Raw genomic sequence first — 16,247 nt, 5'->3', positions numbered from 1 at the left:
TCAGAGGTAGATACCCTGAACTAAACTATGTAGAAGAGGAGACTTGTGTATTTAAAACATCACAGCCCGTTGGCCCTGCTGAGCAGTAATAAGGGCCCTAGAAGACAAATTTCTCTGTCCCTTCTCTCTTAAAAGTGATTATAAACAATATTACTGGACATTGCTTTCTAAGCAATACTTTAAATTTATAGCAGTATCTGGTGAAGATATTATTGCAATAATGTGTTATTATTTGCAAATGCTCTTTGATTATATCCTTTCCCCTTTGAATTGAGGTGAATTGAATCTCAAGACCCATGACAGCCTCTGCCTTAACACTCTTTGCCCACAGATGCTCAAGTTGCTGTGGGAAGGCAGGGAATGATGGCTCCACAACACATTGCTGAGCTGCAGCTACTGTGGGTGCAGCTGCAACAAATGCTGCCACTGCAGGTGTGTTGAGCATGTGGGACTTGCACTTCAGGCACAATGTGACAATAACTGAAGAAATAAGCTGGGGGGGGGGGGAATTCCTTCTGGGGATGACAGGCTTCTGACTGTCAAGAACTGAATCACCTTCTAGTCACTTCATCTTCAGACGTTAAACTCAGAGGTGGGGAAAATACTGAGCAGCAAGAACATCTCATTAAGAGGTAAGTGTCTAATATAGAGGTAAAGAATAAGCAGAAGAATATTCTGCTCAGTTCTGATTAATCTTGGCTACTCTCAGGAAGGAGTCCACACTAACAGATTGCAAAGAAAGGAATATAAGAATTGTCAAGTTATGAACTGCAGTTATATAGGCTGGGGTGGTGCTCCTCTGCCACCAGCCAAGTGGTAAACAGCCAGGCTCACTTCATGGGCAAGGGCATCTGCGTTCTCCTGTGGAATGTTTAAAGAGTTAGGCACATTGGTGTCAGCATGAGAAGGTTACAGTAAATGCAATATTAAAGCAAGCATTTTTCTTGTAAATGCTGCATTCCCCACATTGCTGAGGTATCTTCTGCCACTGTGGTCATGCTGGCAGGATGATGCAGGCAGGAGCATGTGAAGTGAGGTGGAAGAATAGGATCTCTGTTTTTTCTGTCAACTCCAAGTTCACAGCAGCCTAGGGTTATTTTTTTTATTTTATTTTGCCTCTTAGGAAATCATGCAAATATAGGCTGCTTTGGTAATTTTCTTTAGTTCTCAGAAGGCTGATTTTCTTTTCAAAATCATCTAGTGTCCAATCTGCCTTTATAACATTTACCTTTTACTGTTAAACACTGAAAACATGAAACATCACTTATAAATAAAATGCATAGGCTTTTTGTGATCACACTAAGGGTTCTCTTCCAAATTTAGCACCTGTTAAGTGTGATTAAATGATGACTATGTAAACATACCTCTAATGCTAAAGATTGTTTAATATAAACAAATCCACTTCATATACAAGTTGTTTAAGCTCTGACCTGTGTGTCTGCTTCAGCATATATTCTCACTACATCTTCTGTCCCTGACGGGCGGACAAAAGCTCGTGACAATTTGTACTTCTTTACAAGCCCATCAATTTTCTCCTGCAGTCCCAGAGGTGTAACCGCACGCCTTTCTGCATCCACTGTGGCAATAACTCGCCTGTCTGCAACCTGTGGCATCAGAAACAGCCAATTTATTTGTTTGCTGGAGCTGTATGAATGAAAAAGGTCACAAGTAAGACAGCATTTCAGGTTTTGATGTGTTGCACTGCATGTAGAATATCTCCATTTGGGAGTTCCCTGCTTCACTCCCAACACTTTAAGATCCCTGCTTAGCTACTGCCCAGCATGTATTAACCACATCCTGCTAGGACTCAGCTGCTTGGTTTGGAAAAAGGGTCAGTTTCAGCTTTAAAATAAAGCTTATCTAAACAGCTGTAGGCAATAGCTGCTCATAGCAGGGGACCAAGAGCCTAGTGTGAGGAGCCAGTGAAGTGTGTAGCTCACCTGAACTTTGAGCAGCCGATTTGGAAGGTCAGTGTAGAGGGCGTCCCACTGCTGCACAGTCAGACCTTTCAAAGCCAAGATTGCTTCAATAACCAACATGTCTGAGACAGCATCACCAACTGTCTGTTAACAGGAAGGGGAAAAACACCAGAGCAGGCACCAGTGAAGAAGCAAAGGCATGATTTGATCAGCAAACTTCCAGCTGAGCAGAGTGAAAACTGTAGCCAGACAGACTTGGGGGGGGCGGGGAGAAAATGCTGCCATTTTGTTTTTACCTCCTTACCAAGGAGAACAACACCATACTTGTACAGCTCTGCTAAGGGTAGGTGCTACTCCTCAGTTCTCCTAAGAGGACTGGAACCTCACCTTCGCTACAGGGTCAGGACACTTAAAAGCTGGCCTGTGAATTATGAAGAACATCTGTGCTAAGAGAGGGAGTCCCAGGGCTGTGTGGACATGGACAGCAGAAAGCCCCCATCCTTCCGTATCGCATAGAATAGTGAAAAACATGGTATGAAAGATTAATTGCTGTTGAATCATAAATATGCCACATCCTATCAATCACTAGGTTCCCATGCTTTCCCACTCCCTCTTTGGGTCCTGAAGGCAAAGACTGCAGCAGATAAAAGCATGCTACCCTCTTCTTCTTGGCCCCTTCTCTCATGGCACCCCAGCAGTCCAGGCACTCACAAACATAACTGTCAATACAGTGATTTGTTTCTGGTTTTACCTGATTGATGAGGTCAATCATGTTTTCAAGCATCTCTGCTGCTTCTCTTTTTTCACCATCTTTCTCCTCTTTTGCCAGTTGCCTTATTGTAGTTTCAGCATCTTTACTAAACAATACCTAGAATAACAAGAAGAGAGCTTGTCAAGATCAGCCCTAGGATATGCATGGCCATGAGGCAAAAAACCTTTTTTAAGCCCAAATAACCCATCAATAATGTTTCTTGCCATGAATTCCCATACCCACATAAAACAGTGCAGTTGGTGGCAATGGTATGATAAAGACAGAGGGGGAAGTAAGTCAGTCTGCTCTCAAACAAGGTGAGAAAAGTCCTGCTTATAAATGTAAGCAGAGAGTGAAATGACCTCCAGCTAATCCAACTAAAATGTTGTGCCTACTGATTGATTTTATGCATTATTTGCTCATACTTACTGTACCATGGCCGTTTGCTTCAAAATACACACCAATGTCAAACTCCTGGGCCTTGTGATGCAAGTGTTTCACTCCAGTTTTGACACAATGCACAGGTACCTGCAGCCCAAGGATATGAGGAGAGTGGAAACAGAGTCACAACCTTTTCCCAGTAGAGGGGAACTGCAGGTGAAGTGCCAGGAACCCAGCACCAAGGCAGGATGACTGTTACAAGCTAAGTTGTGTTTCACAGCTACTGACTCCCCAGAGCTAAGATTATCCACTATTTCTGCAAACCCAATTAAAAAAGATTTAAGTGGAAATAAGGCTAATTTAAAAATAAATAAATAAACAAACAAACAAAACTCCCAACCAAGAAAAACTCATTTTATGGTTTCAGGGAACATACCAGCTTTTTATCCAAATGGAAATAATAGCATAGCTCAGTTTGCATAGTGGCCAACATTTAGCCTGCTCCAGAACATGAAAGTGTCACAATATCAAGGAGCCTTTACTGACCCACTGTGTGGCCAAGCCATACAACTTGTTCCAGAAGAAACAAGGGGATTCATTTAATTCTTGCCAAACTTTTTTAAACTAGCGAAAGCCAACTGGAACCTTTTCAGCTTTGCTCTCTTGCATCTCCTTTTAAATTTTATTTCAAATTTCATTTATTTCAGCCTAGTTTAAGTTTTCCTAGCTATCATATTACAGCAGCATTTATTTTAAAAGTAAACAAATTTGCAGTAAACAACAGTTGCAGAAAACTACCAGGAAAATAAAATGAAGAATACCTTCAGTGTTTCCTCAAGGAAGCGTGTTGAACTCCCATTGGCATACGCTGTTTGTACCACTGCCATCTTTAAGGTCTGTCCCACCTGAGCAAACCAAGACACAAAGTGCTTTACTGTCCAACAGGCACATAGCCAGACAAGTAGGATAAATGGAAGGATAATAACAATGATTAAAAATACATTCTCCTACAAACACAAGTCCTGGGCATCAGAGGAAGGCACCAGCTCACAGAGAACTTCTGTATGTTTAAGACAACATGAACTCTGTTCAGGTCTTTGTATATTGTGTTTTCTGTGGCTGGCTTGAAGCAGCTCTCCAAGCTTAGGCTTTCCAACCCCTTTTTCAGATTCAGCAAGCTCAGTGCACTGGCCAGACACACGGTGTTGCATGAGGCCACATACACAAGCAGTAAAGTCAAAGCTCCCATTGCAAAGCAAACAAAGGCTGGTGGCCAGCACAAGTTCTCCTCACTGGCCAGCTTCTCTGCCACACTATAAAATAAGCTGGTCTCTAAATGAAAAAAAAAAAAAAAAACACCACAACAGAATACCTTGTCTAGGTTTAGTATCATAGACACCAAGTCTAAGTGAACTTCTAGGAAAAGAAAAACTTTTTCTCACTATCCCCTGTGGGGAGAGGATGCTATGCAGCAGATATAGTGGTTTTGGAATGATGACACAGAAACCCCTTGATTGCCACAACCAAGTTCTCATGCAAATGGAATGCCCAAACTTCACAAAGCTTCACAGAAATGCTGAGGGAAGGACTGAACCCAAAATTAATGAAAAATTGATGAAAGATACCAAAACAAGGAGAATTGAATATCAATACTTCGTACACTGAAACTGGAAAAGTTCTCCCACTAAGAAAACATGCCAGGTTAACACAACAGTGCTCAGATTTTTCTTTGGAGTGTGGAAATAAGTCACACCCTTGTAAAAACAACATTTTGGCCATACCAATGAGGTACAGGACTGATATCTTTTGAACTGGGTTCACTTTAGGTAGATGTAGAGAGACTTGCTACATACAAACTAACACAGCTTCCTCAGACTATTTTACACTTTACAAGTTGTAGTGTCAGCATTGGCTTCATATGTTAGAGTTACCTTGGCAAGAAGTTCTTTAAGGAAGATACTAATTAAAGTTGCTATTTTATCTCCATCGATTAGGTGAAATTGGCCAGTTGCATCTTTATAGTAATACACAATTCTATCTGCATCGCCATCAAATGAGCAGCATCTCTCATTGGGCTTCATGTCCAGCCCTAGTGCACACAGAGTTACAAATGAAAGTTAGAGATGAGAAAGATACAAAATGTTTCAGCTCGCCCTAGAGTTCATGTGGTAGTTGGCTCTGCTGACACACACACAAGCACACAAAACTAACGCTCTGCAACAGACATGGCTTTTACTAGGAGACTTGCAACAGGGAAGCTATATCGAATGGCAACTGAAAAGTGCATATTCAGTTCAATAATATAAATATTAATATTGAAAATTCAGACTCTCAAAACATTTACTGTGCTACACCTTCTACCCAGATGTGTATGAAACATTGGTCTCAGTAACAATTTGTGAGCGTGGTGAGGAGGGGTATTTTTAGAATACTCTAAAACACGGTCCCGCAGCGGCCGTTCTTCTGTGAGAGGTGAAGGCAACTGTGTGAGCCCTTGGGGTAATTCACAAAGCCCTCCCCATCGTGGGGGGAGTCACAGAAGTGTCCTGACAGCCCTTGGCATTGGCTCGCAACAGTGCTGAATGTCAATTATGGTGCAAGGTTAAAAATCTTGCAGCCAGTGAACACCAAAGAGCACTTTGCTCATGCACTGAGTCACCACAGAGCATCCCGGGTTGCACACACCAGCTGTGGTCTGAGGCAAACAGCAGTGAGGCAGCTTGTGGAGTGACAACCAGGGAGGGTCCTGCCTCACACTTGGGCAGGAGCCTGAAGCAGCGAAGGGAAGCTGGCTGACCTTGCCTGGACATCGAGAATGCATCCAGCTCTCCCTCACCACTGCTCTGAGTGAGGCCACAGCACACTGCACACCCCTGGTCCCCAGAGACAAGTCACCTCCATTTCCTGACATGTGGCCGGTCCACTGCACACTCTTGGTATAACCCTCCTACATCCTTCACCCTCCAAGATACACATGAATTCAGTATTTTTTTCTCTCGCATCAAAAATGCTGTTCTTCAGGAAATATTTTAGGCTTGTTTAATTTTATTCCATTCCCACTTGACAGACCTGCACCTCCCCTTTGCTTCCTTTCACACAGGAGATGATACATTTTTCTAATGTAAGACAAGCGTGCACCCCCAGGCCAGCAAAGCCATCACTGAAGTGCAATTACAAGAGGTGGCACCTAAATCCCACCACTGAAAAAACTGCCCCACTCCCAAACAACCATCACCAAGATTTCCAAGAGCTGTACAAGAACCACCGAAGTGGATCTGCTGGCTATAAAACACCTCACATCTGATTTGCCTCATATTCAATTTAACCAGTAATGTATACAATGTATAAGCAGTAGCTGCCTCAAAGAACGTTCCAGGCTTAATGCCAGTAGAGAAACAGGCAGCAGTCACTGCTTGACACAGCAATGCCACACAGACATGAACTGCTCTTTCATTAAGGTACACCTCGCCTTTCTTTAAGATGCTGGTCACATTAACTTCCAAGTCCATTTCTTAGAAACTGCAGCTGGACATTTCCTAGGCCAATTTCAGAGACGATCAGGAACTCAGCAAGGAGCTCCAAAGGACATGCTGCATCCTGTAACCTTTTCTTGGAAAAAAAACATTTTAGTACACAAGCAGACAGGAAAACTGCCCGATGTTGCTGACACCTCATCCTTCAGAGCACAGGGAACTATACCCTGAAAACTTGCCTGTTTCCTCTCCTGCAGGCCTACGGTGACACAGGATGATACATCGCACAACCACTGAGGTCCTCATGCTAGAGCCTGAGATAATGGCAACTACAACATCCAACAGGGGGGAGACTCCCTATGACTTTAAACAAGAAGCTGTTACCACTTAACACTTCAGAGAAATCAGATCATTTATTTCAGTGAATCATTACGAAACCCTGTTCTCTTTTCAGAGCATTTTCCTGCATGGGACCGACCAATGATTCTCTTCACTCTCAGTTAAAGCAGGGATCCAGACACAACACACAAGCATCCATCCCCAGCAGGGACTGACATGGTGCTGCTCCCCTTTCCACGTTTCTCCAGCATGGATCAGCAGCATGGCAAGGGGGAAACAACACCATCCCTTGTGCTCTTATTTGGCTGGCAGTTGCAGTGAGTGTGCAGTTATCAAATGGAGAATCCAGTTTAGTCTCAAATAACTGACTAGCCAAAATAGCCTGCTCCCCCAGTTCAGGGATTTTCTTTTATGCACTTTGCAGGAAATTGGTTGAAATAATTCCCTCGCTGGTTTCTGCCAATCAATCAGCCTGCTGGCATTAAGCTGTTAATTACCCCAGATTTTCCTGGGGAACCTGGAAAAAGTGTCCACAACACCACAGCCCACAATGTAAATGTTTCTTGAGAACACAAAGGGAAGTAAAGTAAATAACAATAAGCCAGTCGTGACTGATCTTTGAACTCCACCAGCTCAACATTCGGACCGGATTTTCAAACATATTTCAGCCAGTCAGAGACACGCTGTACCCCTCCATACAATTTAGATTAAGACAAACTAGGGATGTGCCAAACCCAGTCACATAATTCTCTCTTTCCATCGTGCAGAGAATCATTCATGCAGCCACTTGGCAAGAAATAGGGAGCTCAGCTTATTCAAAGGTGATACACAACATTGCTAGACCCTGCCCTTTCAGACCTGGAGAGGAAGTAGAAGGATATAAATTACTGACTACGTACCTCTGGGTGGTTTCTGGTGAACTTTCACAAAATCTGCACCACATAGGTGATTGAGTTTCTCCTTAGTTCCATCATTATATAGGTGGATTTGCACCTCCTTCAGAAAGTAGGGCTTCATTTCTGATAGTTTCAGGGCTCCTATTCCATTGGCACAGTCAATCTTCAGGTGCCTCTGACTCCCTCCAGAGCTGGGAGACTTAGCACAAAGAAGAAGGGGCAAAGTGAACTCATATCCTAGTGAAACCACACCTAGAGTCATGTTGAATTTGAAACTTCAGATTCAAATAGGCTAGCAAACAGAAGATAATAATTTTGTACATCTGCATGAAGAAGACAGTACCCAGTATTCACCTGTTTTATCAGCTCTGTAAAAGCTTTGGATAGTTTTTTGTAATAACCTTCCAGTGTTGCTTTCCCGTACTGCCCTTGGGTGTTTTGACAGCGGACCATGTAATGTAGCTGTGGTGTTGTCACCAGACCATAATCTAGCATAAAACAGAAGGCACAATATTCAGAAACAGAAGACTAAACTAATTCATCCTTAGAAGCTGTACAGTATTTGCTGTTCTACAATAAACTGACAAATTCAGTGCAGGAAACTCATGAAACTTTTCAAGTTCTGTTATGAAAAGATGAACCCCCTCACCCTGCATTAAAGCCATACAACTACCCTGAAAGAAGAGCATTATAAGCAAAAATGGAAACTGTGTCTAGACTACTGCTTTAGGTCTACAGAACTGTCACATTCACATGGAAAACTTAAAATCAAACTAGAATTGCAAAAGTTTAACATACCATGGTACTGCCCACCTAGAACGGAGATACCATCTATTACTGACTGTGAAAGTTTCTCACTGCTTGGCCTGGAAAACAACAATTACAGCTGGTAACCTTCAGGGAAGCTAATACAGAAACAGCATTGGAAAGCTTTTGTGTATTTATATGGTTATACATACACAGGTAGCAGACTAGGCATTTGAAAAAAAAAAAAAACAAACAAAAGCACTTCCAAAAAAAGCACTTTCCAAAAAAAGACCTTCCAAAATCACCAATAAACCAAACATTGGCACTTCCATAAAAGCAACACAGATCTACAGCACTTTGTGATTACCTGGTGTCTCTACCAATAAAAACTGAAGCATCTTTGTTCTGCTTTACTGCTGCTTCTTGGCAGATCTCAGTAATTACTGTCTGTAATTCTTGCTCCTCTGCATTTGCTAGTTGTGTGGCATACTCTTCCCAGGAAGGGTGCAGCATTTCTCCAAGAGGATCAACCAGTTTTACACCATTATCTTCCTTAGAAGAAAAAATAATATAAGACAGTAAGCCTAAAAGTGGGAAACTTAATAAAACCTCTTTGAAGACAGCCAACACATGGTTCGATCACATTGCTTCTTTAAATGTGGAGCATTTCTGGGAAGCAATGGCTTAGCTGCTTATTTAAACCCCCAACAAATAAGCAACATTTGAAGCAATTGAGATTTTTCCCCTCTTATAATTTTGATATGAAATTAATTTGACATTAAAATGACATAAGGGGAAATTCTAACAACCTGGAATACTCCACAGCAGCAGAAGTCTAAATGTCCAGTTTGTAACTGCTGCATCTCTTTATTTTTTTAAACTTGCAGATTTTGCTCAAAGGCTCATCTCTTCTCAAGAATACTCCCTGCTTGTCAGTGTTACTGGCTGCCTGTTACAGAATTTCCACACAAGAGAAAATTACACTTGTTTGTACAGGGAGAAGTAGCTTCAAACATGCTGGAGACCATATTCAGAGGGAGCAAGCTAAATGTGCTTTTAGCAGGTCCAAGTGCCTTCACGATCTGGTCTCTCGGTGCCAGGAAGAGCTTTGATTCCACCAGACTGAACACATCTACTTTCTTTTCCAAGGAAAGGTTGCTCTTACTTCGGGATTGTGAGATGCTGTAACCATGATGCCAATGGTGGATGCCATGGCTTTGGACCTGAGAACTGCCAGCAAGCCCATGCGGAACATGACGTGATCCAGCTGCTCAGCCTCGGCCCGGAATCCAGCAGTGCCATAATGAAGGGTAAGTCCAGCGGGCTTAGGGTGCAAGGCTGAGTAATTTTTAAGGGCTTCGGAATCCATTTCTAGGGAAGGAAGCAACACAGGCGCACGTGAGAAAAGTCAAGTCACAGAATTCGGTTCGCATGTTGCTCGTGGACTGATTTGGAAGCCCGCGGAGATCTGACACTACTCCTGACAATCCCCTCGTTGGGACCCACGATCAGACCAAGCCGGGAAGGAGTCTCCCCGCTCCCAGCACTGAGCTAAACAGAGCTCCACCCGATCAGGAGGGGATGGCACCGCCCGGGCGAGGAGAGCCACGTTTCGTTGGACTCCGGGAATCCCAACAAAGTCCCGGCGAGGGGCCGGGCACCCCTCCCTGCAACGCCGCCCGCTCCGCACACGCGGCCACGAGCCCGCGCGTTAACTTGTGAGCTCCAAAGCAGCCTGTCCCTCCTCTCCAAGCTCCTGCAACCGCAGCGGAACACCCAGCGGCACCACCCGGACCTTCCCACCCCGCCTCCAGCACCGAAGCCGCAGAACGGCCCGTCGGCCGGGGAGGGCCGGACAACCCCGCGCAGAAACCGCGCAGACCCGGCGGCCGCGTCCCGGCGCGGCTGAGGGTCTCGGGAGCAGCCCAGCGCGGCCACGGGGCTCACTCCCGCGCAACAGGAGCCCCGAGGAACAGGAACCCCGAGGAACAGGAGCCCCCGCACCCCCCGCACCTCACCCCCGCCGCCGCCGCCACGCACCCCTTCCGGGCCGGGTGGCCACGCCCCTCAGCCGCGCTCAGCCAATGGCAGCGCGGCGGGCGGGCACGCGGCCGCCACGCCCGCTTGCCGATCCCGGCGGGTCGGGCCCCGCCCGCAGGCTCCGCCGCCCCGCAGGCTCCCCCCGCGGCTCCGGCCCTTCCCGCCGCCCTCCCCCTGCGCCAGCCCTTCCTCCCGCCGCCCCCCCCCGGTGCTCCGGGGCCGCAGCGGGGCGCAGGGGCGCGGCCCGGCCCGCCCCGCCCGCCGCGCATGCGCCTCCCGCCCGCCCGCCGCGCGCAGCGGCGGTTGAACGGCCGCGGCGCGTGCCCGAGCTCCTGGGAAGAGAAGGGTCCCCTTCCCTTCCCTCCCTTCCCTCCCTTCCTGCCCTTCCTGCCCTGCCCTCCCCTCCGGCCCGCGGCGCAGGTGAGGCTCCCGGTCCGCATGCGGGGCCCGGCGCTGGCGGCGGATCCGCGTCCCCTCCCCTCCCCCCGCTTAGCGCTGTGTACCCGCTCATACTTAATCGTAGAATGGGTTGGGTTGGGAGGGACCTTAAAGATCATCGAGTTCCAGCCCCCCTGCCTGGGCAGGGACACCTCCCACTAGGCCAGGTTGCTCAGAGTGCTCCAGCCTGGCCTTGAGCACTTCCAGGGATGCAGCATCCACAACTTTGGGCAACCTGTGCCAGGGTCTCACCACCCTCATAGTGAAGAATTACTTCCTAATGTCTAGCCTAAATCTTCCCTCTTTCAGCTTAAAACCATTACCCCTTGACTTATCACTACAAGCCCTTGTAAAAGCCCCTCCCCAGCTTTCCTGTAGTCCCTTCAGGTACTGGAAGGCTGCTATGAAGTTTCCCTGGAACCTTCTCCAGGCTGAAAACCCGCAACTCTCTCACCCTGCCTTCACAGGAGAGGTGCTTCAGCCCTCTGATCATCTTGATGGTCCTCCTCTGGACTTGCTTCAATAGCTCCATGTCCCTCTTGTGTTGGGGGCTCCAGAACCTGACACAGTATTCCAGGTGGTGTCACATGAGAGTGGAGCAGAGGGGGAGAATCACCTGCCTTGACTAATTCTGTCCTTAAAAGTAGTGGGATTTCCCAGTAGAGGCTGGCTTGTTCTATTGCACAGGATGGTGCTAAACCTTCCTGTGTGTTACAGCCCGCAGTTTGACTACAGGCATCTTGTTCCAGGTGCTGTAGGAGAGGGCAGTGCCATGGCTGTCACAGTACAAGAGTGCCTGGAGCTCCAGCTGCTGGAAATGGAAATGCTCCTTTCAATGTTTCCCAAGAAAGGTGAAATAAATCTGGATGAGGATGCTGTGCCCTGCATGCAGCGCTACCTGCGGAACCCTGATGGAGCTCTGCCCCCACAGCTTGAATGTTCCATTGCTGTTGATGTAGGGGAGGCAAAGGTGAGAAATTCCACCTGGATGTGTTTATGTGTGTGGTTTTGTTTATTCCTAGTGCAGACACTTAAAAACTGCACTGAAAGAAAGGTGGAAACTCCCTCTCCCCTCGGTTTATGTTTGCTGTTTCAGAAGTCAAGAGTAACAAAAAACTCTTGCTTTTAGTTATTTGAATCTTAACTTGATTTGGGCAAGAAAGGCACCTGAATTCCCTCCTGCTCTTGGACCAGAGGCAGGGTTCAGCTTCCAAAGAACTGAGGTGCTTCATTTTAAGACACTGTAGGAATAATCAAGAGAAATTCAACAGCCTGTGGTTTGTAGGAGATCAGGTGAAATAATCTAGAGGTTTTTCTGGCCTAAAATGCCTGTAAATCTTTTTTAATGCTTCCTCTGTTAGGGTGAATACTTGCTTAAAACAATCATAATGCCTCTATATGCAATATGTACAATCATAAACACCACTTTGTATAAATCTTGGCCTTGTTTTCCTGGGGTAGATCTAGCAACTGGGCTGAGTTCACTGATGAGATATGCATTTGGTAAGGGACAAGATTCTCAAAACCCACTTGCCCCTTGGCTCTGATGGGGTGGTAGGTTATGGCTGTAGAAATGCTGAGCATGTCCTGAGGATGTGCCATAGAAGTGTCCCTAGAGTGTGTGTACCTCCTTTCAGGTGTAATCTGTGTACCTGCCATAGGATTATTTCTGTAAACAGCAGAGGATGACATTAGCTATGTTGGGAAAGTCCCAGCATGGTGCAAGAAAAGGAAAAAAGCAGACAAAAGGAAAATGGAAGAAGTGATTCCAGTCTTTAGGATGTTGCAGTCTTAATTACATCTCATAATCTGCCTTTGTCAAGGAAGAAGAGTCTAGCATGTCTTTCAGTAGCTGCAGCATTAATTTTCTTTTTTTGTGTGTGTGTGCTTATTTTTAAGGTAAAAGTGGAACTGCAGGTAGTGCTGCCTCATAGGTATCCTCACATAGCTCCTCAGCTTTTTGCAAGATCAGATGCACTGCACAGACAGCAACAGCTGCAGCTCAACACTGGTCTTGCTTCTTACATCAGTTCTTTGGGTTCAGGTGAACTGTGTATCTATGAAGCTGTGCAATGGGTGAAGGACAACAGCCTGCCTTACCTGGAGAGCAGTAAGGTGTCTTCTGAAAGTGTTTCAAAAGAAGTTGTAGTTAAAGAAACCTTGCACCGCATGTGGATCTACAGCCATCACATTTACAGGCAGGAACTGAGGAAAAAGATTTTTGACTGTGCAAAGAAGTTAAATCTGACTGGCTTCTGCCTAACAGGGAAACCTGGTGTCATCTGTGTGGAGGGACACCGAGAAAACTGTGAAGAGTTCTGGCATGATATTAGGTATCCCAAATGGAAGCATATTTCATGCAAGCATGTGGAGAATATAGAAACAGAGGGAAGTATCAATAATCTTCGTCTTTTTCATGGTTTTGAAGACCTACAGTTTCAGGCACATGGTGATTATGGCCTGAGGAATGACTATCACATGGACCTTGGCCAGTTCCTGGAATTCCTGAAACAACATCAAAGTGGACATATTTTTCAGATTTTATTTGGTGTTGAAGGCAAACTTGCAGACAAATAAAAGAAGCTGTGTAAGGAAATCCGATTTTGGACAGCAAGAGGTGATGTGAACATTGAAATATTGTGCCTTACAGCTCTTGTGAAAAGGGGAATTGTTTAACATATGAGAAGAATGGTTCAAATAGTTAATCTTAGCTGCTGTTCTTACTTGCCACATATTTTTGAGAGGTGTTTACTTACTTTCTGAGACCCTAAAATTTGCATTTTTTACTGTAAGTCAGGCCTCAGAGCGCTCACAAGGTGGTAGAAATCCCGGTATCCTGAATGACACACTCCTGTCTCCTCATCTCCATGTGCTGCTGGTTATGGAGCTGCAGTGCAGACCTGTAGCGAACTCCTACCTGCCACTGTGGGATGCCAGAGTAGCTGAAGCCACAGAGTAACATGTTTCCAATACAAAAGGAAATCTCACCACTACATTAGTGACTGGCTGTGTGCAATGTCTTCTACTGAAGCATCTGCTCTCACTTCATTCCACTAATCCATGCAATGCAAAGGCTTGAGTCCAACCACGGAACCAAGTTTTGTTTTAAATGAAGGGCAGGGGGGCCAGGAGGCAGAACCCCACATCACCCATCCCCTTACATGCTGTGGGTAATACAGAAAAATGAAAAAACTATTTATATTGAATAAAAATACATATAATTTTACTAATGTTTTTTCTGTCTAATTAGTACTGAGAGACAATTTTCCAGCACCTTGCGGAAGGAAATGATATTAATGGCTCATTAGGCAGTGCTTTCCTACAGGGTAGTGTGCCAAGTTTAGTGAATCACCATTCAGTTACAGTTTACAATGCATTATCATATATAAATGGCTCCAATACAATATGTAGATGAAGGACACTACTGAACAGTCCCCAGGAGCTGTGTCTTAAAGGACCACCAACTTGCCACCCTCCTCTTTGTCATGGAGCACCACAACATTAAAAGTAGTCATAGTGTTGAGCTGTAGAGGTTTGGCTGTTGGAATCTGAAAACCAGGCCATTCCAACAGCAGCTGTTCAGACACTGTGCCAGTACCCTCAGCTGATGACTAGAAAATAACAGCTGTTATTTCAAATAAAGCACAAGGAAATGCTTTAATACTTACAATAGTAATATACTGAAATACAGAGCAGTATTTCTGGTTGCTCAGAATGATGTTGAATGTACCTGCCTTCACTGTGGTAATTGTATTATTTATATGATCATAACTTTGTCCGAAAGCACATTCACAGGTCCCTGTTACACTACAAGGGAGAAAGCACCTCTTTGAGAATTCTGCAGCTGTGGCAGAGCTGAGGGGCTGCACAAATAAAGCTAATTTCTGGTTTGTAGAGATAATCTCTCTAGCATGATGGCAGAAAAAATGTTCAAATACATTTTGTTTCCAGAATTGTCCAGAAAGTATATTATATTTTTCTTGGAGTGGTAATTCTGTAACAACTAATAATTCTTCAGGGTTCTTTTTAGAACATTCATGTGTTAGTTGAGATTCCAAAATTTTTATTTGAAGCAGCAAAACAAACCAGTTTAGAAATAGGCCTTCTCCCTGAGATTTCAACCAGAAGGAGATGGGAAAGGCAACACTGGCATAGGCCAGAGGCTGTGCAGGAGGATGGTCAAACCATCTGGATTTAGAGCCGTCTAAAGCTTTATTCTGAGCACAAGCTTAGTTCATTTTTTTTCTAAAGGAGGAAACCACAATAATATGATCCAATTCTGCATCTTCCTAAGGAAAAGCACAGACTCAGGACTTTTATTTCTGGAAATGCTAATTATGAATCCAGAATAATACAGGTCATCAGCACTGTTCCTGGATACTTCCAGTGAGGTTTGCAGACAGAGTAACTTTTTTGTAGAATAAGGGTCACTGCCAGATACCACTTTTGATAAATGGTAGACAGATGAGAATAGGCAAAAAAAAAGTAGAACTATATCTTAGTTGAAATTAGTCTGTAGATGAACATATTCAGCATGCTGAATTATCAATACATTTGTAAAAATTATTTTAAAGACCATACTGAAGAACCTGAGTTAAATATTCATTAAATATCAAACAATTAATAAAATGTGTGTTTCCCTGATATTATATACTCTCATCTCTATAATAATTGTTCACCTAGTAGACCTCAGCTGGGTGATTTGGGAGTTTGTTACAAATATATCACATAGGATGTGTGCTTAAAAATACATTGGCCTCAAATACTACAGGAATTAATTAGGTTTAATACAGGAAAAACCCTACTGCTAGGCAGACAACTGATGTTTGTAAGAAAATTCTTAGTCAAAAAGAAGCCTATACGTAATATTTTGATACTCCCTTTTCATCAAGAATGTGGAGTCCAAGCACTTCCATGAACTTCAGGCCAAACAACTGCAGTGTATCAGCACAGCAGTTATTTTGGTGGGGCAGTGAGTCTTTAATCTCTTACTGGACTTCAGGAATGTTAAAGTATTCTAATTAGATGTGAACAAAGGGGTCTGCAGGTTCAGTTCTCATTATAAAGTTTTCATTACCACACACAAGAGTGACCAATAAGGCCAATAAGGTGGAAAACATTCTAACCTTACTGTTGTTAAAAGTTTTGGGTCCCTTTAAATAATAGCTTGGCAATTTATGCAAATTGCACTGTGACCTGTAATGCATTAAGCCATCGTCACATGCATTTCTTAGTTTTTCATGGTACCATTTGTCTGCTTAAT

General features: G+C 44.5%; 2 protein-coding genes across 5 annotated transcripts; one reads left to right on the top strand and one right to left on the bottom strand.

Annotated features, from left to right (window-relative positions):
* Positions 1-203: 203 nt before the first annotated feature.
* PGM3 (phosphoglucomutase 3) lies at positions 204-10,601 on the bottom strand. Of its 4 annotated transcripts, none has more exons than XM_051613377.1 (13): positions 10,547-10,601; positions 9,672-9,877; positions 8,874-9,058; positions 8,558-8,625; positions 8,114-8,247; positions 7,763-7,958; positions 4,983-5,140; positions 3,873-3,956; positions 3,100-3,198; positions 2,671-2,787; positions 1,941-2,063; positions 1,431-1,604; positions 204-861 (listed from the first exon to the last, which is right to left on the bottom strand). In XM_051613377.1, exons 2-13 carry the CDS (start codon positions 9,873-9,875, stop codon positions 775-777), a joined length of 1,629 nt encoding a protein of 542 aa, XP_051469337.1. In that variant the 5' UTR covers positions 9,876-9,877; positions 10,547-10,601; the 3' UTR covers positions 204-774. The 4 variants fall into 4 exon arrangements, with proteins under 4 accessions (XP_051469337.1, XP_051469336.1, XP_051469335.1 ...); XM_051613376.1 differs by having other exon boundaries at positions 10,520-10,555; XM_051613375.1 differs by having other exon boundaries at positions 10,525-10,548.
* Positions 10,602-11,756: 1,155 nt separating this feature from the next.
* On the top strand, positions 11,757-14,339 carry RWDD2A (RWD domain containing 2A). Its single transcript, XM_051613385.1, has 2 exons — positions 11,757-11,954; positions 12,884-14,339. The coding sequence occupies exons 1-2, from the start codon at positions 11,757-11,759 to the stop codon at positions 13,559-13,561; spliced, it is 876 nt and encodes a 291-aa protein (XP_051469345.1). The 3' UTR covers positions 13,562-14,339.
* Positions 14,340-16,247: the final 1,908 nt, after the last annotated feature.

Source organism: Apus apus, chromosome 3 (assembly GCF_020740795.1).
Source record: "Apus apus isolate bApuApu2 chromosome 3, bApuApu2.pri.cur, whole genome shotgun sequence".
Classification (NCBI taxonomy): domain Eukaryota; kingdom Metazoa; phylum Chordata; class Aves; order Apodiformes; family Apodidae; genus Apus; species Apus apus.
Note: the sequence above shows the minus strand (reverse complement) of the source record. Positions and strands in the feature narration are given on the sequence as shown.